We start from the raw sequence: 26,899 nt of genomic DNA on the forward strand, positions 1-26,899 counted from the left end.
TACTCAACTAATACTTAGAAACCAATAATGAACACACAGTATTTCTAGAGTATGTCCTACACTGCCATGTGTGTTTGCTTACTGATGTTAACAAACATGTCGTCGCCTGTTTCTTCACCATTGCCAAATAATCCTGCTGTTTTCTTCCTGCTGTCATCAAGATCTTCTTCATCCTCCTCTTCCTTCACTTCTGATCCAACATCTGTAAAGCAAAGAAAAATGCATAAAGCTCCATAAACCACAATGAAATTCTCTTGCTCTCTATTCAAAGATTTGTTTAAAGCATAAATGATTTCAATAGTGTTTTTTTCTTCATGTTGCTCATAAGCCACAAACAACCAGCTACACTGACTTTCTCATCTCACAGTACTCCTAAATATTTTCCACAGAGAGCTCTGGCAGCTCTCTTGCCAAACTTGATATCAAGCTTTCAAACTAATATTTGTAGCTTTACATATGTTTATAGCAGTGGGAAGGCCTATTTATACTTTATTATACTACAGATATTAGATATTTAATATCTAATATTTGAGAACACATTTTAGATCAAGTTATGTCTATTGTTGGAACTTCAATTTATTATATAAATTTGAAAAAATGTAAAAAGTCATTTATGATGTATCAGCTGTTACTTGATTTTAAATTAAATCACGCTGATGATAAGGGCACCTTAAATTTGGTTATTAAAGCTAAAATATTTCACATGATCCTGGCTCCTAATTCTGAACACTTTAGGATTGTTGATATTTTCGAAGTCTTTTTAACTGATCTACAGTTGAGCATTAAAACATTAAGACCATTCAGTGGTGAATGGGTGGCCTTTATTGTTTTATTGAGTAGTTACAGGATATTTTAAGTATTTATTACAGACCAAGGTTGACGGTTAGCATCTGATGTCTGAGCTGTTAAATGAAGAGCTGCAGATGGCAGGTTTTTATTATGGTTTATAAGAGCCAGGACACCTGGTTCACCTCAGCACTGATGTGTGGAAAAGCAGCTCACACAGTATGAGATCTGACTTCAGCTTTTCATCTGACTGCTCGTGTTTTTTGACTGACAGACTTCTACTCAGTGATGTCCTGTATTCACAGCTCTCAGTTATGAACTTGGTGGGTACAAAAGTGAGAGGAGGGATAGATAAAACTGTGGGAAAGTTCTCACCTCTCAGTGGGCTACACCAGCCATGCTTCTCTTCCTCGCTGCCTTTTTCAACATGTTTCCCTCTTTTGTCTTCCTCCTCTTCTCCTTTAGTGCACTGTTTGACCATCTGTAACCCTTTCTCCATTTCCTCAAGCACGTCTCCTGTCCTGGCTTCCTTTTCTTCCTCCTCCCCCTCCTCCACACTTTGACTTTGATTGGTTCCCTCCATTTTGTCTAGCCTCTCTTCACTGTTCTCCTGCTCAGACACTCTTCCTTCTCCTTCCTCTTCCAGTTGTACTTTGTGCTCTCCATCCACAGTGCTGCAGCATCTGTGGACACTGGAGCCGGGAGATACGGTATCGTGGAACAGCCCTTCCTGCTGGCTGGCTGTGATGAAGCCCTGGAGACTGCTGGCAGAGTCTACCTCAAGAGGCGGAGGCTGAAAAATAAGTGTAAGCTTCGGGACCTCATTTTTGACCTATAGTAGCCAGCCAGTAAATGAAAACACATAACATGTATGCAAATGTAAGGACATACACAGTTTAGGATATTAGGATATATAGGAAATGAGTGGCTGAATCTTTACTGGGCTTTCTCTTGGTGTGGTGAAACTTTCAGTCCAGAGATGCGCAGATCTCAGGGGGCTGCAGGCAGGGACGTCTGGGAGACTGTCCTCATCAATACCTGTCATCACACGCCAGTGTACATCTGTCAAAACACAACACAAGCAGTGGGTAATGACCTAATGTCACTTATGTTCTCCTTTACTTGAATTCAAATTTTTGTCAAATTTTTGCCAACAGTGTGTTTATAGGCATGCCAGAAGCTGGGTTATAGTCGGGACAGCTAATTTCTTCATCTAGATTTCTCCTGGAGAAACATATAGGCATAACTGTGTTTCTAATTGGCTTTTTACAAATACACATAAGATCAAAAAGGTCAAAAATATTCAGATAATTTTTTTTATTAACTTAATGTGCAGCAAACAGAAAAAAACATCAGATCAGATGTATATATATATATAAAAATATATATATATATATATATATATATATCAGTTTGAGCGCAGGTTTCCACAGTGTTCACATTGTGTGCGGATGTACCTGGGCAGCGGGGGGTACTATTACAGGGTGGGCCGTGTCTGTTGACACAGATTCTGCGTTTCTCCTGAGGCTGAGCTGGAGAGTATGTGATGCTGGAGAGTTCAGCCAGCAGAGCCATGTCTGACTGAGCCCTACACACACAGACACAAACACACACACACACAAATCATCTTCAGCATCTGTAGGGAAATACTGATAGACCATGTAAAGAACATATTAACTACAATATGCAGATACGCTGGGAAATGGAATGGACTTGTACTTATATAGCGCTTTTCTAGTCGTATTGACCACTCAAAGCGCTTCACACTACATGTCACATTCACCCATTCACACACATTCATATCTGTGGGCATGTTCCCATATGGTATACACCCTGACCATCTGGCCAGTGGGTTCACTTCAGCACCATAACAGCATATTGGCCTTGATCATCTAAACCACGTCTGAAGAACAGACATGAGCAAATGACAGCTGCTGTTAGCTATGAGCACCAACAAAGAAGAAGCTGCTGGTGAAGCGTCAAACAGATGGCCTCACATTTGACTCTACTTTGGTACACAGAGGATTTCATGGTCGACTCAATGACTGCAAGGTGCCTGGACCTGTGGCTACAAAACAAGCTCAAATCCTCAGCCCTTGTTTGTTCAGATCTAACTTTGCAAACTTAAGCTGTGCTGCCATGTTCTTTGTAGAGAGAACATGACAACCCTTCCAAACAAGCCATACATCAGTTTTGTAGATGAGATGTAGCTCTTGGGTTTTTTTGCAGTTTCTCTGAACATTGCACAGTCTGACCTTGGGGTGAATTTGCTGAGACGTCCACTCCTGGGAAGAATGGAAACTCTCCTGAATGTTTCCCACTTGTGAAAAATCTTTCTCATTGTAGAATGATGGTTCAGATTGTTTGGAAATGGCCTTATAACCCTTCCCAGATTGATGGGGGGCAACAAATGCTTCTCTAAGATCACTGCTCTGCAAACCTCTGCAGAGCAGAAGGAGGTCACACTGATGATGATCAGTTAATCAGGAGCATTTGATCAGCGGCACCTGGCTGCTACTTACCCTCTTAATTCCTATAGAAACAGTGAGGGTGTACTAATTTTAGTTTTTGCTCTGTGTTGTCTGCCTTCGTGAAACTTTACTTTGACACATGCTTGTTGTTTACATTGACTTATTCTACTAACTAAAAAGGAAAAAAATCTCAGTGTGTCTTAATACACTGAGATACAATATTAAGTACATACTGTACATACTTACAGGTTAGTGTTGGGTGTATACTGTGCCTGTGTTCCACTGACACCAGGATCAGCATCTGTTTTCTCACTGATGTTTGGAAAGCTCTCACATTCTGAGGAGAAAAAAAAGAGAAAAGAGTTTTACATTTACACCTCACAGCAAATATGTTCACACATTTTTCACAGCTCCATGGTGACAGGAGATATCAGTATCTTACTGGTGTTGTGATTATCCAGCAATGGACTCCCACTAGCTACTGGCCTGCACACCTCTACTGTCACTTCTGCATTTACTTGTAAACTGGATGTCTGGAGAAGACATATCACAAGTTAGTCTGCAAGCATTGGACCTATTGCATTTACCCTTTAATTTCCCCTTTAACAGCGTGGAACATCATTGTGTTCTACAGATCAACACTGTCACATATTCTACACTGAGTGAAATATTCAAACCAAGTATCAATGTTTTTATGTCAGCAAATGTACAATATGAAATGAAGATATTCTTCTTGTTATTCTTCTATTTGGCATGATGTAAGTTGGGATCTTCACTACAATGTAGAATAAAGGTTTGTGAGTTTGAACAATGCATGGCTCCACAGCATGAGTTTGTCCTGACTTATTTTTCATTCACGTAGATTTAATGAAATATAACAAAATGCAGCTAATTGTTTTCTCCTTTAATGTTATGTTTTAAGTTTTAATTTGAACAATTAAAATTTAAAATCTATAATATATATATTTTAATCTAAAACACTGTAACAGTTGTTGTGTTGTGTACCTCCAGCTTATTTCCAGAGAGGATGTTGACAGGAGCTGATCTGTATTGGCTCAGCTCCTTTGTCCTGTGATCTGCACTCACTGAATGTCCCTCTATCATGTAGCAATCTGAAGAATGTTGCAGCAACCAGCCTTGCTCATACTGTTGCTGTTGAGCTGGATAGTGACTCAGCCATAAATCCAGCTCCTCCTGGCTCAGCAGTTCCCAATCTCTGCTCAGAAACTGGGCCTCCAGGTTCTTTACCCAGTGATCTCCCTTGTGCAGTAAGAGGTGGTACTGGTTTGAATTTGGACCAGCAGCAGCTCCCAAAAGATTTGTGGAGGAGACAGAGGAGGACGATGTGGAGGAGACGGTGTGGATATAGACAGGAGTATCTCTAAACCTGGTCACTGAGTCCAGTTGACCCTCCCCTCTGCGGTCCAGCAGGGGGTGGTTCTCCACTGTGTCTAGGCTCCAGTTGGCCTGCTGCAGTAGACCTTGTGACACTTTTAGGTTGACCACAGTGGTGCTGATCTGCTGATCTACTGTTACTTTGGACAACTTCAGGACGTCCAGCTGGTGTACTATCTTCCTGTCTATGTCTGTCTCTGGTTCAGCTTCTTCCTCAACATTGCCTGAGTCAAACTCTCCAAGAGGAGTGTAGAGTTCCACTGATTCTCCCTGTGCACATTCATCTCTTTCTCTCCCCTGCCCTGGCTTTACTCCTCTGTACAGCCGGTTGTCCAGATGTCTGTCCAAGTGGGTCTGCTTTTCCACCACTGTGTCAGCCTTGATTATTACTGGCTTAACAGCTCTACAAACAACTGAGACAGAAGAATTTAATAATGAAACTTGCACAGGACATTAATCGCGGTTTATCAGTAAAAATAGGAACACTAATCAGCTGGCTGAAGAATACATTTAGAATATACAGTGGGATCCAAAAGTCTGAGACCCCTCGTATTAGACTACACTGTGTGTGTGTGTGTGTGTGTGTGTGTGTGTGTGTGTGTGTGTGTATGCTGTGTTCAGTACTGCTCTGTGCTGGTTCTCCCACACTGGTATGCTGTGTTGTGGTCTGGACCCCAGGCCCCAGATCTTGGTCTGGATAGGCACACAGCTCACCACTCAGCTGTTCCTCCAGGGACAACCTCTGTTGCTCAGGAATATACAAACAAGAATAACCTTGGTGACACGTGAGAAATGTAATTGTAATTGTTTTTATTTGTCCATGTTTGGAGATATGTCTGCAATTTCTGCCTTGACCACAGCACAATGGAGAATGGGATTTTATTTGTGCTGCTGTGCAACATTAAAACATTACATATGAAAAAATCAGAGACAGTGAACTGCAGAACTGCAGATGTGATCAGGCTGCAAGAAATCCTTATCTCCCCCACTGTTATTTACCCCTCTACTGTAGCTACCTCTGTTGCAGAAGTTTGTTAAAATACAACAATGGCTTCAATCTGCACAAAAAATGCATTGTAAATTCAAAATGGCTGACATCCTGTTGGACTTTTTAAGTACTCTTTTTAAGTACAGAGGTGTTCCATCTGCCTACCTAATTCCATTCATACATGTCACATTTAAGGCCAATTTGCCTCCCCCATGCCCCACACTCATATCAGATATCAAGTTATGTTCAAAGTTTTTGAGCACCTCTAGCACCTTGAATTTGCTTTACCCAGACTTCAAGTTGTAAGCACACAAGATTTACTGGCTGATTGTATGTTGTTTCTCAATGTATACGTTAACACGCCAGTATTGTTTTGAGATCGATCTAAAGAATGGGAACATGAACCTGAGTATTCTTTAATCTACACGTAAGCAGCATTCCACCAAAGCCTATGTCTGTGCAGACACTGAAACATATAAACTGAGGCACACCTTGATATCCTGTTGTAGTGTGTAGTGCAGGCTCTGCAAGCTGCAGGTGCGGTCCTGTGGGTGCTGCTGCAGACCTTTCAGGACCACATCATAGTAAGGCTGTGGAATGCTGCTTTCTGCTGCCAGGGCCTGACCTGCATCCATCACCTTCCCTTCTAGGTTCACAGTGCCCCATGGCTCCCTGTCTGAAACAATGTATGAAACAGTCCATTTGAACAAACTGTCACCTACATTATATCCTAACAATACTATAACTCAAAGCGTTATAATGTACTACTGTATGTTGAAAATGTCATCAGTGCTTCTGTACTGTTCATTCATTTCCTGGTTCAAATGTGAATTCAGTTCAGTTTTGCTATTCTACTCCTCCTCCAAGTGAAAGAACTACCTGTGTAGAGTTCCTGGATCAGAGCACACAGACTGTAGATGTCAGCCTCCTTTGTGCAGGGTTGCTGTTTAATGACCTCTGGAGCAGCCCATCTGTGAAGGCTGGGGGGCAGGACTATATGCTTGTGGGTTTTGAGACATGTATTTTCACTGCTGAACAGACACACACACACCACATCAGCACATCATGTCCTAGTTGACAAGGCCATCCAATTTTATCTCTCAGAAAAATAATGTATTTCCATTTAGTACATTTTATTCACTGCAGGTCAACAACAGTGTAAAACAATTTGACAAATGGCACATCTGAGTGCTCTTTCATCTTTACTGTAGGGTCAGCATGAAGGTTGATTTCTGTCAGATTATGGATTGTAGCTTTTAAGGAGATGGTTATCACCTACCTGATATATCAACATCATGTTTTGGTGTTGGCTCTTCAGTACTGAAGACAAACAGCCTCTTAGGCTACCAGAAATGATTCTTGCTCACAGTGTGTTATGAGTTATAAGTTATTGTTCATGAGGTTAGAGAATACTCAGGGAGTTTTTTCACCACTTGCGTCAAACTCTTTGAAAACTTTGTCTACTTAAGAATTCACTGTTATGAGACATTCACATGCAGGTTTAGCTTCCCTTTACACTCTGGGTGTAGTCAACCCTCTGCAATGTCCTGAATGCAAATAGAGAAAATTAAAGATCAAATTGTGCATATAGCTCTGACACATATGTTATTTTTTACATGGAAACCTTCTTAGGAGGTTTGGGTTTTCATTCATTCATTCATTATTTATGCCTCTTATCCATTATTGGTTGAAGGGAGGCTGGAGCCCCCTCTCACTGGGTGAGAGGTGGGGTACACCCTGGACAGATCAGCAGTCTGTCACAGGACTGACATATAGAGACAAACAACCAGTCACACTCACATTCACACCTACAGGCAAAAACAAAAAGAGTGACCAGTTAACCTGCATGTGTTTGGACTGTGGGAGGAAGCTGGAGAACCTGGAGAGAGCCCACACAGATACAGAGAGAACATGGAAACTCCACACAGAAAAGCCCCAGGTGAACCAGGGTTCAAACCTGGAACCTTCTTACTGTGAGGCGACAGTGCTAATCAGGTTTGGGTTTTGTAATCACAAAATTGTCTTTGAATAAATTACACATACTTTCAGACTACAGTTCAGCTAACACTGCTTAAATTGTTGACCACTAGTCAAAATACTTAAAATGTCAACTATGCAAATATTTATGAGGCAGGAAATGCATTCAGCCTGTTTGTTAGGCCAAAAAGATGCACACAATGAATCTGGTGAGAAACAGAAGTAAACTGAACCCTGGCTGTTTATCTGAAAACTCTACAGGATACTAAGTGTACTAACTGTACAGTGTCTGATACAGCATCTGTGACAACTGTTAATGACATCTTTGACTGGACATATGATGCACTCTCTAAACAAGGAAGCATAGTCAGACTGAACACTGAAGTGGTAGTGAAATGTCTGAATCAGACTGAATGACAGTCATTCTAAACACTGTTTAATTTGTACCTCCATCAAGACTGCACTGAGCCTGGTGTAGATCTGGGCCTGCCTACCTGGGGATCATGAAGCCTAGACCAGTTAGTTTGGCTACTTGGAATTTTGTGAGGACCACACTGTGGGAAGACAGGGCCCTCATCACCAGGCCTCCCCTGTGGAGGTACTGCAGACCTTCACAAACCTGCAGCATCACTGACAGCAGCCATCTGTCCTGCAGCACTGGGAACTCTGCACGCTGTAGAGACAGGAGAAGACAACATGGCTGAAAACACACACAAACACTAATAAGTAATATTTTACTATGTTTGAAAGGACAGCAATAAAATCCAAATTACACATCATACCATTCCATATCATACCACTGTATAGCTGTTACACTGCACAGTTTTCACTGTGAAATACCTGCTTACACTGCACTATCTTGTACTTGTACTACTTGTATTTGTGTATTTTTGTATCATTATTTATACTCTTTTATTGCTGCTGATCTCCGAGCTACCAAACAGGTTTCACTGTATAACAATACAGACAGGCAATGACAATCAAATCTTATCTTATTTGCTTACCATTTAAAATTCAGTTTTTGCCCTCATTAGCAATCAGAGCAATAATCTGCCCATGAGTATCCTAATACCCTAATAATAAATAATAAGAAGAACTTTTTTGGCTTGTGACCATAAAACTAAGCAATATATTTTGTGACCCTTGTCACAGGATGCACATGTCTATGAGTTGAATGCAGTTAAAAGAAGAAGGGATATTTTTTTCTCAGGTTGTTCCTCCTAAATAGGTTTAATTATCTAGTATTTCACAGTGATAAGTACTAATCTTGCAGCCTCCTGAAATGTCCCAACCCTCAGATTGAAAACCACTTGTTTAAAACACCTGGCTCTCAGCATTTTTTTCTAAGAACTCCTTGTGTTTAAAAACATTTCAGGCCAACAGCCACACATGGCAACTGCAGTATAACTAGGGAATTTTTAAGACCAAAATAAGTAGGGTTCATTGTCTGGGCACCATGACTATCTATACAGAATGGGAATCCATCTAGATATGCTGGGATATTTAAGTTATAGTCCCAACATTATCATTCCTAGAGCCATGCCACTTGGATTGCTGAAAAGCCAATATAAGAGGTGTCCCAGTGGCCTAATGCTTAAGTCACATGCCTTACATCATTGGTATATAATCACAAAGTCTTTTTTTTCCAGCCAGGGCCTTTTATTGCATATCCAGGCTATTATTACACATTTTTTAGCTATTTAACTAAGTCAAAAAAGACCCCAAAAGAGCCTAAAATCATACTAATGTGTCTGAAAGGACAAAATAATCATGCAGATGTATCTTTGTTACCCTCTTGTGCAGCAGGTTGTGCAGTGTGCCAACAGTGACTTGCTCAAACACCAGACTGGTCCGCTGGAGGTCATCAGTCAGACTCACTGCCAACAGCTGCAGCAGCTGTGGGTGGAACAGCTGGCTACACACACACACACATACACCGAGCAAAAGATTCATTATCAACTACAGGGATCAGTGATCATTCATCAAGCAGACAGTAACAATGTGCAGCAATCACTGCATCAGTGCATCTTGGGAAGTCCCACAGCAGTCTAGACCTATAACAGCATAACTAAGGAATGGTTCAGGCTAGACCCTTTTAGTGATGATGTTACAATCACATCACGATGCTAGCTGGAGTTAAAAGTGAGGAAAAACTGGAGGCAAACTCCAATCTCCAATCTTATTCACAAAACTGCTTTTTTGCTGTGTTGTGTCGGTGCCAGGATCAAAGGAGTAAAGGGTCTGAGTCACTGTTAATTACACAAGTACATGCACACAGACACACATACACAGGCAGGAGAGCAGCTAGCTGCTAGGACTAGCTTCCCTGTCATTGGTAGCAGAGCCACTGTCCACATTATGCAACAAGTTGTCAACCAGTCGTGAGTGACTACATATTCAGATAAGTTCACATTTTCTTCAGCCATTGCTAAATACCAAGCCAACAAAATCTGCTCGCAAGTGTTAGCTAACATATATAGGGAGACATTTTGCCTCTACCTAAGCTCCATGCACAAAAAAGTCATGATATTTACTAACACACAAAGGGCCTATAGGGTCCCTTTCCACAGTCAATGATTGAATACAGTCCCAGTTCTACATTCAGCTTTTTCCCATGAACCTTCCTCTGCAGTGCACCACATCTATACCAAGAAGAAAATTGGATGCTCTTATTAAGGGAACATGTCACATACATACTGAACCTTTCTATCTCAGACATTCCAGTGTTTGGAAATCAGCTCATGTGGGTCCTTTGCACAAAGGTGGAGACAGCAACCTGTCTGTCAGGGGACTGGCAACCGCGGGGTTAACGCAGGTCGTAGGGCATACGCTGGCTTAACAATTCCCAGTTCCAAGATGTACTGAAGCATCCCCACGGCATAATATTCCCACCACTGTGTTTCACTATGGAGATGGTGTTCTTCGGGTGGTACGCCTCTCCCCTCTGTCTCCAAACACAAGCAGTGTCTCTATGGCCACAGAGCTTTAGTTTTGTCTCATCTGACCAAAGGACCTGCTTTCAGTTTGCATAATCTTTCTCCAGGTTGTCCTTGACATACTTCAGTCCGGCTTGAAGGTGTCTCTTCTGCAGAAGTGGAGTCATTCTTGGTCTGCAGCCTCACAGTCCATTCCTGTGCAGAGCTCTAATAATTGTCTTCTTTGAGGCTACAATTTCTGACTTAGCTAAATCATTCACTAGTGTCTTGGCAGCGTTTATGGGGTCTATAGACAGGTCTGTCACTAGTTTTCTTTCCAGGGTGATTGAAATCTTTGGCTTCCTACCTCTGCCAGGCTTGTTCTGCACAGTGTGGCTCTCCTTGAATTTCTCAGTGACGCTTCTCATTTGAGTTCTTGACGCTTGGAAATGCTGTTATAACTTTGTATATCCTTCTCCTGCTTCCTGAGCATCGACAATTCTTTTTTTCAAGTCTACAGTCTACAGTTTCTTTAGTTTTTGGCATGATGCTTTCTCAAGTGACAGCTCAAATCTTAACTGAAGGTTTTATACTGTGTGTAAACTGGGAGATAAAAATCTGTTTTAACTTGAGTTTACAAGTTTTGAGCTTTGAGCAAAAGCATTTTTTTAATAGTTCTGTTATTGTGTGCATATATAAATAATTTATACTTAAACAAGGCTTATAATGAAGTGATTTGAACTGTGAATTGCTCATCTGCCTAAAGTCAGGGCGAAGCCACTAACCAGCTGTAGGGATGGGTATCATTAGGATTTTATCTTTATCCATACAGACCCCTATCAGTCCAGCTCAGACTGTTACTGGTTTTTTAATTTATCATTTTGCAAAAGAATAAATTCAGGACACAAGAAGAATTGAGTTATATATTCAGTAAAACTAATCATTGTTTCTAGAACAGCAACAGTAAAATCACAGTAAACTCAATATCTCACTGGACAGAAATCTAAAATGTTGGTGGGCTTGTTTGTCTAAGAGAGTGATGTTTACAGCAATTTGCAAAATTTGGAGATTAGTGACAAACTAACCAGTTAGACTACATACAGACAGCTTTCATTTTAGCTGTTAGTAACAGTTTGCCATGAGCTTAACCAGCGTGCTGTGCTTCCTGTTAAAACATGTCATGAGACTGTGGACAACGCTGAAAATATTACTTTACTAACTACTGGCTGAACAGGTGGTTTGACAAAGAAAAGGTAAAGGTTCAGCTGGTTCACCTCGAAGCCGGTGGTTGTAGACGTGCACTTTTCCTGTCGCCGTACACTGTGTAACATGAAAATATCAGCTGACCCCGTGTGTAATTTCTTAACTGATCAAAACCAAACTGTAAAGACAACATCAATCCACGCTCAGCTTCAAGGGGAGACATATGGGAGAAGATGAGTAGAGAGAGATGGAAAGAAACAGAAAGGGTGATGGAGTAAGATTACATGAATTCAAAATAACCTGCAATTCCTTCAAATTAATTTGAAGCCAGTTTAATTTTTTGAGCCAGCTTTGACATCTGCAGATATGAGTTTCTGAAGAGGGGCCTGCTCAGGCTGGGTGTGTTGAATAATATCCATTTTCATATCAAACACTGCATTAAACATTGTCTTAGTTCACTGAGCTGAGGTCAACAGGTAATATAACCAACCTGTGAGGTGGCTCACCCCCGTAAGATAAACAGAAATGAACGCTGATAGAACCGATAATTAAAGGCACATCAGAGACACAGAATGCTATTACAACTAAACTATAAACTGGTGACATCAACTACAAAACCTGTTGGGTCCCTGCAACTCGTTGCTCGGGCCCTAATTACTATAAACCAATTTCAAAACTGTCCTGTCATTCAAAAATCCTGGAATCATTAGTGGGTAACCAGCTGAAATCATCCATTACTGCCCTGTCAGCTTACTGACATGTGGAAAAGTACTAAGCTTATGATATTTCATAAGGCACAATTGTACAAGTACAACACAAATGGTAAAGATTATTAATAAATCACAATTATCATGAATAATATGAGAATTTCCAATAAACATTTTAACTATACATTTTTGAAGTTTGGCCCTTTCATTATTTGTATGTGTAGTCATATCAATTGCTTATTTTTGCACTGATCATCCAAAAAACAACAAGGATAATTTGCGAAATGTACTTTTTCCCAAGAAGGATAAATCCAAGAGCAGCCCCAAGGGAATCTAAATTGTATTATTAACCAGTCATCATCGAGGGCCAGGAAATCTTTGTGGTCCCTGAATTTGCTTTCCCTCCTGATTCTTCATTCACAGTCCTCATTCACAGTGCATTCATCATGCAGCACTGTGGATGAGCATCACCACAGTAAGTATATTTTAGGTCCCATTTCATGCGTACACAACAGTTATAAATGAAACAGATCCTTGACCAAAATATAGAATATTTTAAGTTTCGCCATCACTCTTTTTAGAAAAGCCATCTGCAGAAAACTTTGTGATTATCAAACAGAAAATGAATCACTGATATTTGTTTCTGGCTGCTAGTGATAGTGTTAGCAACATGGCTACTGCTAGCAGCCTGGCTACCAAAACAACCATAAAAATCCCAATTTAAACTTCAAACAGCAATCTCAATGCTATGTTAAAAGCAGAGTACACCTGACTGTATAAATAAGGTTTTGTTACTTACTGATCTAGTAGAAATAATGCCTAAATGTCAGTTTGTGTCATTGGGACTACTGAAATCCATAAAGTTGGTCCCAGTGAATAAGTTCAGGGTTGAAATTCTGTCGTGTTCCTTGAGACATTTCTGAGCAGTTTTTGTGGTTTAAGTGTGCAGTACATCATACAACAAACAAACAAAACCACCACCAAAAATTTTACTTTCCCACTTATCCTGTTCTCTCTCACCTGCAGTAGTTTTGTTCTATGAGGAGCAGGTCCAAATAGGCTGTGTGACTGTCCCTCGTTGTTTTTACTGTCACTGTGGAGCCTCTCCAGTTGTAACTGGAACACACAATGGCACGCAATTGGATGATCAATGTAATAAACTACGGGTTAAAAAAATGTCAGCACTTTCACATAGTCCTTTCCAATTCCTGTTCACATTATTTATTTGTTTATTATTTATACCCAATCTCATTTGGCTCATTGTTATGCTATTTTAATATTGTTTTGACTTTATAACTCTCTGCAGAGTTTAATAAATCAGTTTAATACAACAGGAATACAGACTGACATATTCTCAATCAGCATTTGGAAAAAAAAACTGTTGTCTAATTACTACCAAACAGCAGGGCATGTCTGCTAAATGTAACCAATAGCCATATTATTTGCAAATATTGATTCTGACATGTTCTTTCCATTTCTCTATAGACAACAGTGGACTCACAGATGCTGTTGGTGGAGGGTCTGGCATCATACATACTTCTCTGTATCTGGACCATACTGCCTGAGACTACTGAGGCTAGCTACATTATCATCTCTGCAGGAGCAGTTCAAGCACAAACCCACCACAGCTGATCACTGAAAAATACAGTGCATTCCAACCCCTTTTTTCTCTCATCAGTCTACAATCAATACCCTTTAATGACAAAAAAACAAAAACCGAATTTCAGAAAAAAAAGAAATTGTAACAAAATGACAAAAAAGTGATGGGGTCTGAATACTTTCTGAATCCACTGTAATTAGCTGGGTGGTGGTTAAAGATAATAATTCACAACAGATAAATATACCCACAGCTTAGGGTCTGATGTGACATATCAAGACAAATAAAATTGCACCTGTCCATCCTTCATTAGACGCATGCCCACCAATCCTGGCCAGCAAGACCAGAGCTAAATGCTGGGGTTGTAATGCTTTATTCATTCATTCACTCTCTATACCACTTATCCATTAAAGGTCATGGGGTGCTAGAGCCTATCCCAGCTGACACTGAGCGAGAGGCAGGGTACACCCTCGACAGGGCATACACATAGAGACAAACAACCAGTCAAACCCGCATTCACACTTATGGGAAATTTAGAGTCATCAGTTAACCTGCATGTGTTTGGACTGTGGGAGGAAGCTGGAGAACCTGGAGAGAACCCACACAGAGGGAGAAATGGAAACTCCACACAGAAAAACCCCGGGGCTCCTTCTGCTGTGAGGCAACAGTGCTAACCACTGCATCACTGTGCCACCCTATAAAGCTTTATGGGGTCCAAAATATAAATTATATCCACTTTCTTCCCTCCTGGTGTCACAGTCTCTCACAGCTGCGAGGTGGCCCTGGGCATGCTAAACTTGGGGCTGAGGCCTGGAGTGAAGGCTCATATATGGACATCTGCATCAAGCTGATTGATTCATGCACACGGAAGTCTATTTTTCAGAGGTGGTTGTCCAACATATGTCCATTTACATGCCTGCAAATAGTGTTTCATTTATTTCTCCTAGACAATTGGAGGTCTTTGTGAAACCAAAATGAGACTATGGCTTATTTCTCCTGTCTCTCTGTTTTTTCTCCAGAGCAGAGAGATGCACAAAGTCTCAAATTAGCCTCTTAAGTTTCAAATGAAATCTCATTGAGCTCTAAGATAATTCTCACATTTCCACAACTTTTGTTCCTCTTCTTGATCTCAGGTCGAGTTATCAGAGAGCTCTCTCTATGGAGAGGACAAACAGCAGGACAGAAGTCATACATACTTCCTTGCTAAACTCCTTTGGTTCTTTTCTTTTAGCTGCTTCCATTTCCTTTTAAATTGTCCCTTGGGGACAAATAAAGTGATTTGATTTGATTCCACTCTACCCAGCTCTGTTTCACTTCACACTGCTGTGTTCGATCTTGCACTGGTTGTTGCACTTAGGCTAAAATAGGACCCTGGACCACTTTTGTTATTTAATGACACTTTACACTGAGTCCTGTTCTTTTGTGTGCCATGACTTTGATGTTTGCCTATCATGATTGCCTCTGTTGAGCAGCTTCTTACACTTTTAGATGGTGACAGTGTGACTAGAATGCTACATGCATATTTATACACAAAATGTATCATTTTTTCATACCTGGATCACAACAGAGTAACGCATGCACAAGCACTTAAACATCTCTTCCTGTATTTTTTTTTTTTTTTTTCAATCAGAGGTGATTCAAAGTGTGATTCTAGCCATGTTATGACTTAGTAACTTACTTGGTCATGGTGGTAAAAGAGTCACAGGTGAAAGATAGCAGAGATCCATCATCAGCGTTGGTCAGATCACTCTCTCTGATCAGTGGAATAGATGCTGGCAAAGCCAATACCTGGCATGGCTTGTTTACACACACCTAGACAAACATACAGAGGAGAACAGTCAGTCTCAGCACTATATGCTGTATATTTCATGAAGGCAGGTGTGATGTGTTATATTGTTTAGCAGGAATGCATGAAAATGAAACCAGTATGTGATATGGTAACCCTGTAAAGAGCAGATTAAGAAAATTTGAAAAAAATATCTGAAGCACTAAAGCAACTTAGAACATATCTGATATTACATACTGAGATCGTCAATGTTATTTTAACATAACAATAATCTAAATATTACTATATTTATGAATAATCAAAATTAGAAACCATGAAAGAAACCATGGAAGCACATAAAATACATGACATATGAAATATATAAATAAAAACAATAAATAAATAATCTAAAATACCAAAACTGAAAGATTTTTATTTGAGATTTAACAGAGCACACTGAGGTTGTTTGAATATTTTCAGGGGAAGACTACTCCAGAGTTTTGGACCCCTAACTGCAAACACTCAAATTCTACTGTCTCTCCTGAACACAATCAACAAAACTGGTCAACATATTACAGACTATGCACCAGAGTGTAGATGGAGAGGGTCAGCAGTGGAGGAAGGGAAAAAGTCCACCTGTGCCTTAAAAACAATAAGTTATTCAAAGTCAGCTCTGAAGGCCACAGGTAGACAGTGTGTGGGAGACAAAACAGGAGAAATAAGATCATACTGTCTAGTTCTTGTGAGAACCCTCGCAGCAATATTTTGCATAAGCTGGCATTCAATTAATCCCTGGGGAGCGCAACCTAGTAAGGAATAGAAAAATCTAATCCTAGCAACCCACTCTTATGTTACTCAAGAAATACACATTTAACTATATGAACTATGGATAAATGATGCCTATTCAGTACTCGTAGGTATTTATGAAGTGTTTATCAGAGGATACATGTTCAACTTTATAATAAGGGTTACAAAGACAATTAATAAATGGCCAATGTTTTACATAGATATGCTGATACAGTACAGCATGCACAATGAATTATAGGTTAGGCTATAAATTAAGGAACATCTACATGAAGATAAAGGAACAAGCAAACTTCTACAGTACATGACCACTGAGTGTGTCTACAGATCTCAGTCTTTATCAAAAATAGGTCATAAGCTGAAGGATGGATAAGTAAGAAGGCAATAGTTACCCCTGAATAAACATCTATGAAAAAGGTAGTGTAACTACCTATAATCTTGATTTTATGCTTTAAACTGAAACAGTAGCAGCACACAAGTTCTTATTCAGGCAGCTATGAATTTTATGAGTGTTTCTCAACCTGACAGGGAAGGTGGTGGTGTTGATACCATACAGTGACAAGAAAAAGTAAGTGAACCCTTGGGAATTACCTGGTTTAAGTATAGCAAACACAATGTGCTTAAGCTAATAACACAGAAACAATTAAAATAATTTGTGTCTTTACTGAACACACTCATTCAACACTCAGAGTCCCAGTGGAAAATATAAGTGAAGCCTTGGATTTAATTACTGGACAACCCTCCTTTTTAGCAGCCGTGATGTCAAGCAAGAGCTTCCCTAGCTGCTCCTGCACAAGGAAGAAATTTTGGACCATCCCTCCTACAGAACTGCATCAATTCAGCCACATTCTTAGAGGGTCTGGTGTGTACGGCACTTCGCTGTGTGACTGCGTGTCACACTTCATCCTGGAGCACATATCTGAATACACACACAACTCCCTTACCCACACTGCCATAGGTATGTCCCTATTTATGGTTACTATAGGCTATCAGCCCCCTCTGTTCCCTGCTCAGGAGGAAGAAGTTGTCTTCCCCTAAGCCCAAGCCTTTATGCCTTTAGCTGTTAGTTGCGGCTTCTTCTCTCTCTTTTTTTTTTTTTTAACCTTGCTGAGCTTTCTGAGTTATCTCAGCTGGACACCAACGGTTTCTGCGTTACTGGTAAAATAGATTGTGTTTGTTCATAACTGTAACTTAGATGAGGATCTGACCATATCTTAAAACAAATTTATACATAAATGCAGATAACTGCAAATGGTTCACTTACTTTTCTTGTTTCACTGTATTTAAAGACTAATTTCAGGGCAAGCTGTTTTTTTAGCAGTTGGGACTGTGCCCACATTCATTTTTGCATGAACTTCTTGTATAGTATTTTTCTGTTGTAGCAACTCAGCAGCGATCTATTATATTCCTTTCATTTTTAATCCAGCACCCTTCTATTCCACAAAACCTGACGCTCTGCTGCCCTCTTGTGTCCCTCATTCTGGAATGCTGTGCGCTCAATCATTTGTCAGCCTTTTTTAAAGGAAAACAACTGTACCACTCACTACTGCAAGCAGCACATAACTTTGAAATAGCTGCACAAAATGGCTACACTAGCCAATCTATACAGGGTGAGTAGCAGTAGGACCCAACACTGACTGCACACATGGCAATGTATAAATCAACAACCACTGTATACTGAATTAAATGATATACCTTTCCAAAGCCCAAACAGTGGGTTGTTGTGCAGGGAGACTTCTTGTTTGTCTTCTTGTCGAACTGCAGGTAATTTCCACTAAATGAGAAGAAACACAGGCAAATACATCGGTTGATTATACATTAGACGACAACATATCCACATATCATTCATATGACTGTTAGAGAGGAGTGCATGAACTGAGGTCATTACTGTATGCAGTGGGAAGGAGGTCTGTTCAAGACACTTGTCAAACTGCCTGCTTGGTTTTCATTTATAGATTTTACTTTGGACTTCATTCAGACTTATTCTGAAAAGTGCATTTTCAACACAACTAAAACAAAGGCTGCCATTTTAGCACCAAGAGTTGTTCAAAGAGAAAAGGTTCAAGCTGAAAATCACAATATATCACAATAAAGGCATTTCAAGGTCAGGCTGGTATTTAGTATCAATAGTTGTGTGCTAGATTAATGAGGTTTGGATAAAATTTTCTTTCAGTACAAAAAATAGGCTTATAATAGTAGAGGAACAAACAGGAGCACACCCAAAGACAAGCACCACACACACACAGGTTCAAGGAAGCCAAATTCCTGGGAAATACCAGAGTATCTATTTCCGCTATTAAATCATAGTATTTCATGTACAGTAGGAAACTAATACTACACATGTCACTACATTAAGGTTTATGTTTTATTCCAACTATTTTAGGTAGGACAACCACTAGGGATTCTAAAGCCGTAAAGGAGGGTTCTATCATGCCTGCTTTGAAGATTCAATCAGTTGATAAGTTAAGGTTAGAACATCTGAAATTCTGAGACATCTTTCAGAGTGAAAAAGTCCCCTTTTCTTGACTTTCCAATGTGAAAACACACATCTGCTTTCTTCTACAACATTAAGCAGAAATGCTCTCCATAAAATTTGGCAAAAATATAAAATGGTTTCTAAAATGAAAAGTCTGGATAAGAATACTCTCCAAAGAAAGCAAAAAGACACTGATCATGCAACAATATGATGTTGTATGTATGATCAATATAGCATTTTTTGCACCACACCATGATTTAATGCGATCTAGCAAAGATAAAGGGTGTAACAACATGGAGGTTGAGCTGCTGTAGAGCTTCTTTGTGGCTGGGCTCTGACACAGCTGTTGCATAGAGGATGTGCAGATCTCCAGGAAGTCTTGCATCTAATGAAACAGAAGCAGTTTGAGTTTTAGGCCTTAACAAAACACTCATTCAAATTAGTAGAACACTCAGCAGAAACCAATGTTTTTGGAGTTTGCTACTTAGGACTGTGCTACTCTACATGCCTCTGCAAACAGCCCCAAATAAAGTGTTGTTTGTTGTTTATATCTGTTTCCACTGTTCTTGCAACTATGCATGCCACATTCCACCAACACCCAGTGAGAGAGAACACTGACTCATTCTAAGCAAAATTAGTTTCCACCCAGCAACTTACCCGTGCACTGTCTTCCTGCTTAGCAACTCTGAGCCAGTCAAAGGGGGTCCTGCCTTTCCCATCATGGAGTCTTAGATCTCCTCCAGCATCCAGCAAGCTACTTACCACTGAAGTATTACAGGAGAATACACCTGCATGAACTGGGGTGCTCCAGTCCTCACAGCGACTAGAAAAAAGTTGATTATATCAACGTGCTGTCATCTGATAGCAATCATTCTTTATGTTGTAAGACAGTGAATGTACACACTAGAGGTAGAACTAAGTCAGTGTTTTGTAAGTTCCAAGTAAGTGTAATGTTTTTGGCTAGGAAGTCCCAGGTTAAGTCTTAAGTCCCTTAAGACCAACAATTCTATAGTTAAGTCCAAGTCCTTGACGTTGCATTTTGAGTCCAAAACATTTTGCGCCCTTCACCAAATACAGTAGCAAGAAAAAGTGAACTCTTTGGGATTATGTGCATTCATGTATACATTTGTCTTAAAATAAGGTGAAATTATGAACACAATTGGTTTGAACATGTTTTTGTCCATGTTCAATACATCATTCAAACATTCACAGTGTAATAATAATGATAACAATAGTTGGAACAATGATATCAACAAAAGCAACAGGAGCTGGCAAACCTGCAGTCGATGACATCAGATTCAAGGTTCCGACAGCTTTAGGCAAATTAGATTTAAGACTTTTTAAGACTTTTTTAATGCCCCTCAAAATAAAATCAACTCCAATTTTACTAACAAAAATTTGAAAAATATAGGGTGCAGCGACATCAGTTACTCAGGTTTAAAGACAATTTTGTTCATATATGTTGTTTTTTAAATATAAAGGGCTGAACAAAATGGATCAACAACATGTGCAAAGACGCACATATCCCTCAGTAATTAAGGTGGTGAACCAATGAAAACAAAGAGCTGAAATCAGTGACAGCTATATGTGAAGTCATAACTTTCCACAACATAAGCAAGACTTCTCAGAGAAGTACAGTGACATACTACTGATTGCTACTGTTCACCCCATCAAGTTGACTTACATCAAATGTTGGTTGGTTCAGTTAAACATTTTGTGGTACAGGAAGCAGTGGTATTATTCAAAAGGAGGAACAACATTTTGTCTAGGGTTGCAACCAAATATTATTTTGGTAGTCGACTAATCTGTCGATTATTTTTACGATTAGTTGATTAGTCAACGTTTACTTCTGGCGTACCCGCCATCTCTGCTTCCTGTGGGCGCAGCACCTGCCCAGGGCTCCAGTGCATGTTTTACCTCACCTGCCAAAGTCTGTACACTTGAGCTTGGGAGGTGTTTGTGTGTGTGCGTGTATGTGTGTGTGTGTGTAGTGGTGGGGTGTTGGATGTCTACACTGCTACATATGGATTTCTTGCTCTTAACGTGTCATGTTGTCAACCCGTCTCCTCTGCAGCTCTTGTGTGCGGACACACACACACACGGAGACACGCGGGAAACAGGAAGCGGGGAGAGAAATGTGAACACAAACGATCTTTTGATTTTAAAACAAATTTTTATAATCAACATCGTCAATTATGTCAACTAATAGGTTCAGCCCTAATTATGTCACACTATTTTGCATGGCCTGCTCAAGAATAGACATTAATATGTCTTTTCCATTCACTTTTTCTTTCATACTGGCAACATAAAATGACTACTATTTGATTACTATGCCCACTATTTTCAATCTCTTTTCAGTATGAAGCCAGGGAGGAGTGGGCTGAGGCTAATTTAGGCACATCAGAAACTTCTTGAGATAATTCTGGATGCATGATAGTTCAAGGACATCCCAAAGTATCTGTATTTCAGGTGTTTAACAAAGAGCTTTAGTGTTGCCTACAGTTTAGCTTTACACTGGGCTTCTGTGCCCTTGTAAAAATATGTTGCTGTCACAGTGTTTATATATTTTTATAAATGCCTAGGCCAACTACGGTCATTGCGTCATTTCACATTCATATTCAACCATAGTCATAGTTGCATATGTGTACTTGTACATTAACAAGGCACCACATCTGCTATGTGCATGTGCAGTGAAAATTAGTAATGTTTGTTTATTTATTTAATAAGGGAGAATGCACACTAATTAATAAACACTTGGATTCATCATGTAAATCATGTAAATGTGCCAGATTTAGCTATACAAGCTATTTATCATCTGCAATTGCTGACAGGTCGGATTATAAACAACATTAAAAGCAAAGTACATACAAAAACACACAAGCTCAACCAAATATTAAAACTAAACTGTCCAGTAATCACAATGTGTGGGTCAATTAAAAAATACAAATCCAAAAAAACTATAGCCTACTATCTGTCTGCTGGTGCTTCTCGTGAACCAAGGATCGGTTCAGAAAATGAAGTAAGCTTGTGCCCTATGTTAATCCTACCCAGCCAGCATAATTTGTTATCTACACTGAAAGCTACATGAACAACTGTTGCTGTACAACTCCCCATTAACAATTTGAATGGGTGGGGGTTATATATAATTTTTTTCACCTATTTAACTTAAGAGTCAGCAGGTATTCAGATCTACTGTAATTTTAAATCTTTGGGCTTGAGGAGTTCAAGTCAATATCAATTCAATTGGCTCAAGTCCAAGTGAAAACAAAATCATTCCATCGTTATGAACAAGACTTTTGACAATGGGCAAACAATTTAAATACAAACTTACTGGTTGGGGTCAGCTCCATACTGAAGAAGCAGCTCCATCACCTTTTCTTGGCCCAACAGAGCAGCACAGAACAGTGGAGTCTGACCCAGGTGATTCACACAGTCCACATCAACACCTGGAGTACATCAGAAAAACACTGAGGCCTTGTTGTGTTTTTCATTTTTAAATGTAAGTGTCCTTTTCATTTTAAGCAGTGAGTGTCACAGTACTGTTCACACTGAATTCATCTTTATTTACATGCCAGCATAAATGTTTTATTAGAAAAATTGTAATACAATACTAGCACTATTAAAGTAACTAAGTTTCATACCTTTCTTCAGCAGTTTCTCCAACTTGGTAATATTTCTCTCCAAAGTGTATTTGTGCAGTTGGGCATGGACACCCCCAGTGGTAACAACACAGATGTGTACAGGGCAGGAGGATGGTAATGCAGTCATCCTGTTTTATCTGGTCAACTAAGTTGTCAGCTCAGGGGTCACTGTCAGTACAGAGGGCAGTGTTAGTACAGTGTCAGTACAACCTTGCTACAGTTTGTCTTTATGGGTGCTTCCACACTTAACATGTTTGGTACAGTTCAAAAACATAACACTAGTGATCCATGGTATGAGAATCAGTGTCTGAGGCTGGGATTTTCCAGCATCAGAACATGAAAAGAAGTGGAAATGGAGGTGTGTTGGGCTTGTATCTTGGTTCATGTGTTTTAACAAGTCCTCAGTTAAAAGTGAGTGAACTGTGTATTCCTATCCACAATGTCAGTTTCTTTAAAAGGATCGCCAATGATTTTACATTTGGGTCATTTAGTTAGGAGGAGTATCACAATCAGTTGATTAATGTCATCTGTAGCTCTTGAGGAGTTTGTCAACTCTGAAGATATGATAAGTGACGCAGAGGAGAAAAACAACAAAGCTGGAATTTCAAGCATGTTTTGAGATCAATAAGAGGATGTGTCTGAGTTGTCTACACACACTGTCAGTCCATACACCTCTAGTAAGCTTATAGCTAACATTCGCACCAGTGGTACGTTGGATGCAGAAAAACTAGTCCATGCATTTGTTACTTCCAGGCTGGACTACTGTAATTCATTATTATCAGGCTGCCCCAACAGGTCTCTAAAGACTCTGCAGCTGATCCAAAATGCTGCAGCACGATTACTGACAGGAACTAGGAAAAGAGATCATATTTCTCCTGTGTTAGCCTCTCTACATTGGCTCCCAGTCAAATCCAGAGTAGAATTCAAAATCCTCCTCCTCACTTACAAAGCCCTTAATGGTCAGGCTCCATCTTACCTTAAAGATCTCATAGTCCCCTACAATCCCACTAGGACTCTGCGCTCCCAGAATGCTGGTTTACTGATGGTTCCCAGAGTTTCTAAGAGTAGAATGGGAGGCAGAGCCTTCAGTTATCAGGCTCCTCTACTGTGGAACCTTCTCCCAGTTTTGGTCCAGGAGGCAGACACCCTCTGTACCTTTAAGAGTAGGCTTAAAACTTCCCTCTTTGATAAAGCTTATAGTTAGGGTTGGCTCAGGCTTGAACCATCCCTTAGTTATGCTGCTATAGGCCTAGACTGCCGGGAGATCTCCCATGATGCACTGAGCTCCTCTCTCTCTCTCTCTCTCTTTCTCTCCACAGTATGGATATATATCCCATAAATACATGTTATTCCTTCTTAACCCATCCAGTTGAGGCAGATGGCTGCCCACCCTGAGTCTGGTTCTGCTCGAGGTTTCTGCCTCTTAAAGGAAGTTTTTCCTTGCCACTGTCGCCTAGTGCTGCTCATGGTGGGATTTGTTGGGTCTCTCTCTGTAAATACCTATTTTAAAGAGTACAATCTAGACCTGCTCTAAATGAGAAGTGCCTTGAGATGACTTTTGTTGTGATTTGGCGCTATATAAATAAAACTGAATTGAATTTGAATTTTTGTTTGCAAAACAAAAAAAATCCAAAAGTTACAAACACACCAATTGTGTGAACACAACTTCAAAAAATAGTTACTAACTACGTTGCATTGCAGGAATACTGAACTGTAATGGAGCTGTCAAACAGTAATTACCAAAACTGTTGCTGTTACCATAGTATAGAGTATTGCTGCTGTGTTTTTCACTCCTTACTGACTTGTACTTGACTTGTACCTTTTTGCTTATAGTTTTTTTTTTTTTTTGTACATTAGCTTCACCTCTGAAGTACCTAGCTATTTAAGATATGACAGAGACACACTGATGGACGTAACAAGCTTTGCTGGAGGCAGGGAAGAAGAGCCGGGATGCTGGAGAGGCTAAGACAGCATGCCAACTGCCTCTCACTTCCCAACATTCTGCTAGCCAACGTACAATCCCTGGATAACAAGTGGCGTCGGCTAAGAGCAAGGATCTCCTTTGGGTGGGAAACAAGACTTTTTAACATCATTTGTCTCGCAGAGAGGAAGAGAAAACAGACTATGCCACCGTACCCCTAGGGTTCTCTATGTTTCTGGTAGGTCATCTCTTTGGGAAAGGCAAGCGATGGGGTATTCATGATCAATAATGCTTGGTATGATCTTAGGAACACTCACTCCCTCAACTCTTTCTGCTCCCTGAACCTGGAATATCTCATGCTATTATTGCAACAGTGACATATACCACCATAATCCAACAACCGGGCACTCAACAAGCTGTATGGGATAGTTACCAACACAGAGAGTTTGCACAGAGTGGCTTCTTTTATTGTGGCTGGGAACTTCAACCAAGCGTCTCTGGAGAAAGTATTACCAAAATATTCCTAACACATTGATATAAACACACAGGGAGAAAGTGCACTCCTTTCTGCAATTCCTTCAAACCTCTCCTCCACCTGTTGTTCAGCAAATCCTTTCAGTCCTCCATCCTGCTCCTGCTCGCTTATAGGCAGAAGGTGAAACAAGGAGCGCCCAACGTCAGGACTTTTGGTCTGACAAATTGGACAATGTAGTACAGGACTGTTTTGATCACCTAGACTGGGAGATGTTCAGTGACACGTCGAATGGTGACATTTAGTACACGGAAGCAGTCAGAGGACTCATCCAGAACACAAAGGGGAATATAGAGAGAAGACTCAGACTCAGAGAAGTGGAAAATACTCACAAAGTATGTGGCAAAGACTACCCACAATATCAGACTTTAAGGAGGAACCCAGCTGCACAGTTAACATTACTGCACAGCTGGATAACTTTTACACCTAACTTAATGACACATTTTAATGTGTATTTTTTATTCGTCATTGAATTGAAACAGCTGCTTGCTAAGGATACTTGCTAGCTAACTTTAAGGGCAATACCCTGGCAGTCTATGTGTATATTAGCTAAAACATACATTTCTATCATACATTGTATAATTAATATCAATGTGGTCTTTGGTGTTACCATCTAAATCTTAAAGACTTAGACATAGCTTTTTTGACTACATTTGAAGTGAGACTTCTGAGACCCTCCGACCCCAGCAACACAACTTAAAGCAACTTCACCCTGCTGCATAATGAGCTTTTTTTCCCTCTCTCTTTTTGTACTTAAAAGTTACACTCATATCCCTGTTTTTATCTTCTGCATTTTGTTTTATTTTTATATTTACTATTCATTTCTACTTAGCAACATAATCATCTCCTCTCTGTGAGTTGTTCTGTTGACCCAAAAAAGTTCTTTTGGCAGGACTGTAATAAGAATTTTTAATTAAGTATTTTACACTGTAGAATTGTTCGTTTTCCTTCAGCAAAAGACCCTGGTTTCTGCTCTCACTGCTATCAAAAAGATCCTCTCTGTAGGGACACCCATTTTGCTAACAGCTAGAGCTAACATTATCAAAATATGTGGCATACACTAATGCTATAGAGGAGTGGCAGTATAGTATTTGTTGAAGTTCCCATAATCCATGTAAAGATAACACAGAATCCTATCCTAATTTGGCTTTTTAGCATAACGGCTAATAGGATGCTAAGTAGCTAACTTAGTTTAACTTCTTGGGGTTCGGGGGGAGGGAAACAAGACCTAGAAACGCATCACCAAGTTCAATATTCCTACACTATTATGTACTATGTACATGCCTCATAATACTGAGAAGTAAAATCAAGACTTACGTACAGGTAACAGCGGTGGTCACTCTTATTTTAGCAGCAAACTGTTAGTATTGTAGGTTTTAATCTGTGCGTTTTATTGACCGCCCTTTTAAGCTGTCACTCCTGCCTCTCGACCACTGTCTATGCCACAGACAGACACACAGTCTATTCTCTCGACCAATCAGATGTACAGTACCTGACCGTGCGATGTAAACATAGATGACATGTCAGTATCTTTTTATTTATGCCGGCAGACTTGAAGCAGGCCTATTGCTGGAAAACAAATCTATATACTGGTAGAAGCCATTGGTATGAAGGAATTCCAGCATTTTTTGGTTTTCTCGGGGACTTCTAGACTAAAAGGATGGTCAAGAGATTAATTTGTTTTTTTGCATAAAGGTCGATCAGGATGCTTTTTTCATCAG

General features: G+C 40.0%; 1 protein-coding gene across 6 annotated transcripts in view; it reads right to left on the minus strand.

Annotated features, from left to right (window-relative positions):
* LOC108900076 (uncharacterized) overlaps nt 1-26,688 on the minus strand; it is a 30,742-nt gene extending 4,054 nt beyond the window's left edge. For 2 of the 6 annotated variants that reach the window (XR_007810985.1, XR_007810984.1), the window contains exons 1-20: nt 26,500-26,688; nt 22,726-22,893; nt 22,416-22,530; nt 19,742-19,907; nt 19,336-19,469; nt 18,304-18,382; nt 15,718-15,851; nt 13,463-13,558; nt 9,409-9,532; nt 8,112-8,290; nt 6,520-6,671; nt 6,132-6,316; nt 5,277-5,394; nt 4,263-5,065; nt 3,700-3,790; nt 3,504-3,594; nt 2,244-2,374; nt 1,727-1,848; nt 1,162-1,618; nt 83-202 (exon numbers count right to left, since the gene is read on the minus strand). Coding sequence is in view for 2 of the 6 variants with exons in the window: in XM_018700904.2 (XP_018556420.1) it covers nt 83-202; nt 1,162-1,618; nt 1,727-1,848; nt 2,244-2,374; nt 3,504-3,594; nt 3,700-3,790; nt 4,263-5,065; nt 5,277-5,394; nt 6,132-6,316; nt 6,520-6,671; nt 8,112-8,290; nt 9,409-9,532; nt 13,463-13,558; nt 15,718-15,851; nt 18,304-18,382; nt 19,336-19,469; nt 19,742-19,907; nt 22,416-22,530; nt 22,726-22,852 (3,424 nt within the window). In the remaining 4 variants the exon portion in view is untranslated. The remainder of the gene's footprint in view (nt 1-82; nt 203-1,161; nt 1,619-1,726; nt 1,849-2,243; nt 2,375-3,503; nt 3,595-3,699; nt 3,791-4,262; nt 5,066-5,276; nt 5,395-6,131; nt 6,317-6,519; nt 6,672-8,111; nt 8,291-9,408; nt 9,533-13,462; nt 13,559-15,717; nt 15,852-18,303; nt 18,383-19,335; nt 19,470-19,741; nt 19,908-22,415; nt 22,531-22,725; nt 22,894-26,499) is intronic. The other 4 variants (XR_007810987.1, XR_007810986.1, XM_018700904.2 and 1 more) reach the window with 4 other exon arrangements.
* Nucleotides 26,689-26,899: the final 211 nt, after the last annotated feature.

This window comes from Lates calcarifer, unplaced genomic scaffold (assembly GCF_001640805.2).
Source record: "Lates calcarifer isolate ASB-BC8 unplaced genomic scaffold, TLL_Latcal_v3 _unitig_4509_quiver_412, whole genome shotgun sequence".
Classification (NCBI taxonomy): Eukaryota; Metazoa; Chordata; class Actinopteri; family Centropomidae; genus Lates; species Lates calcarifer.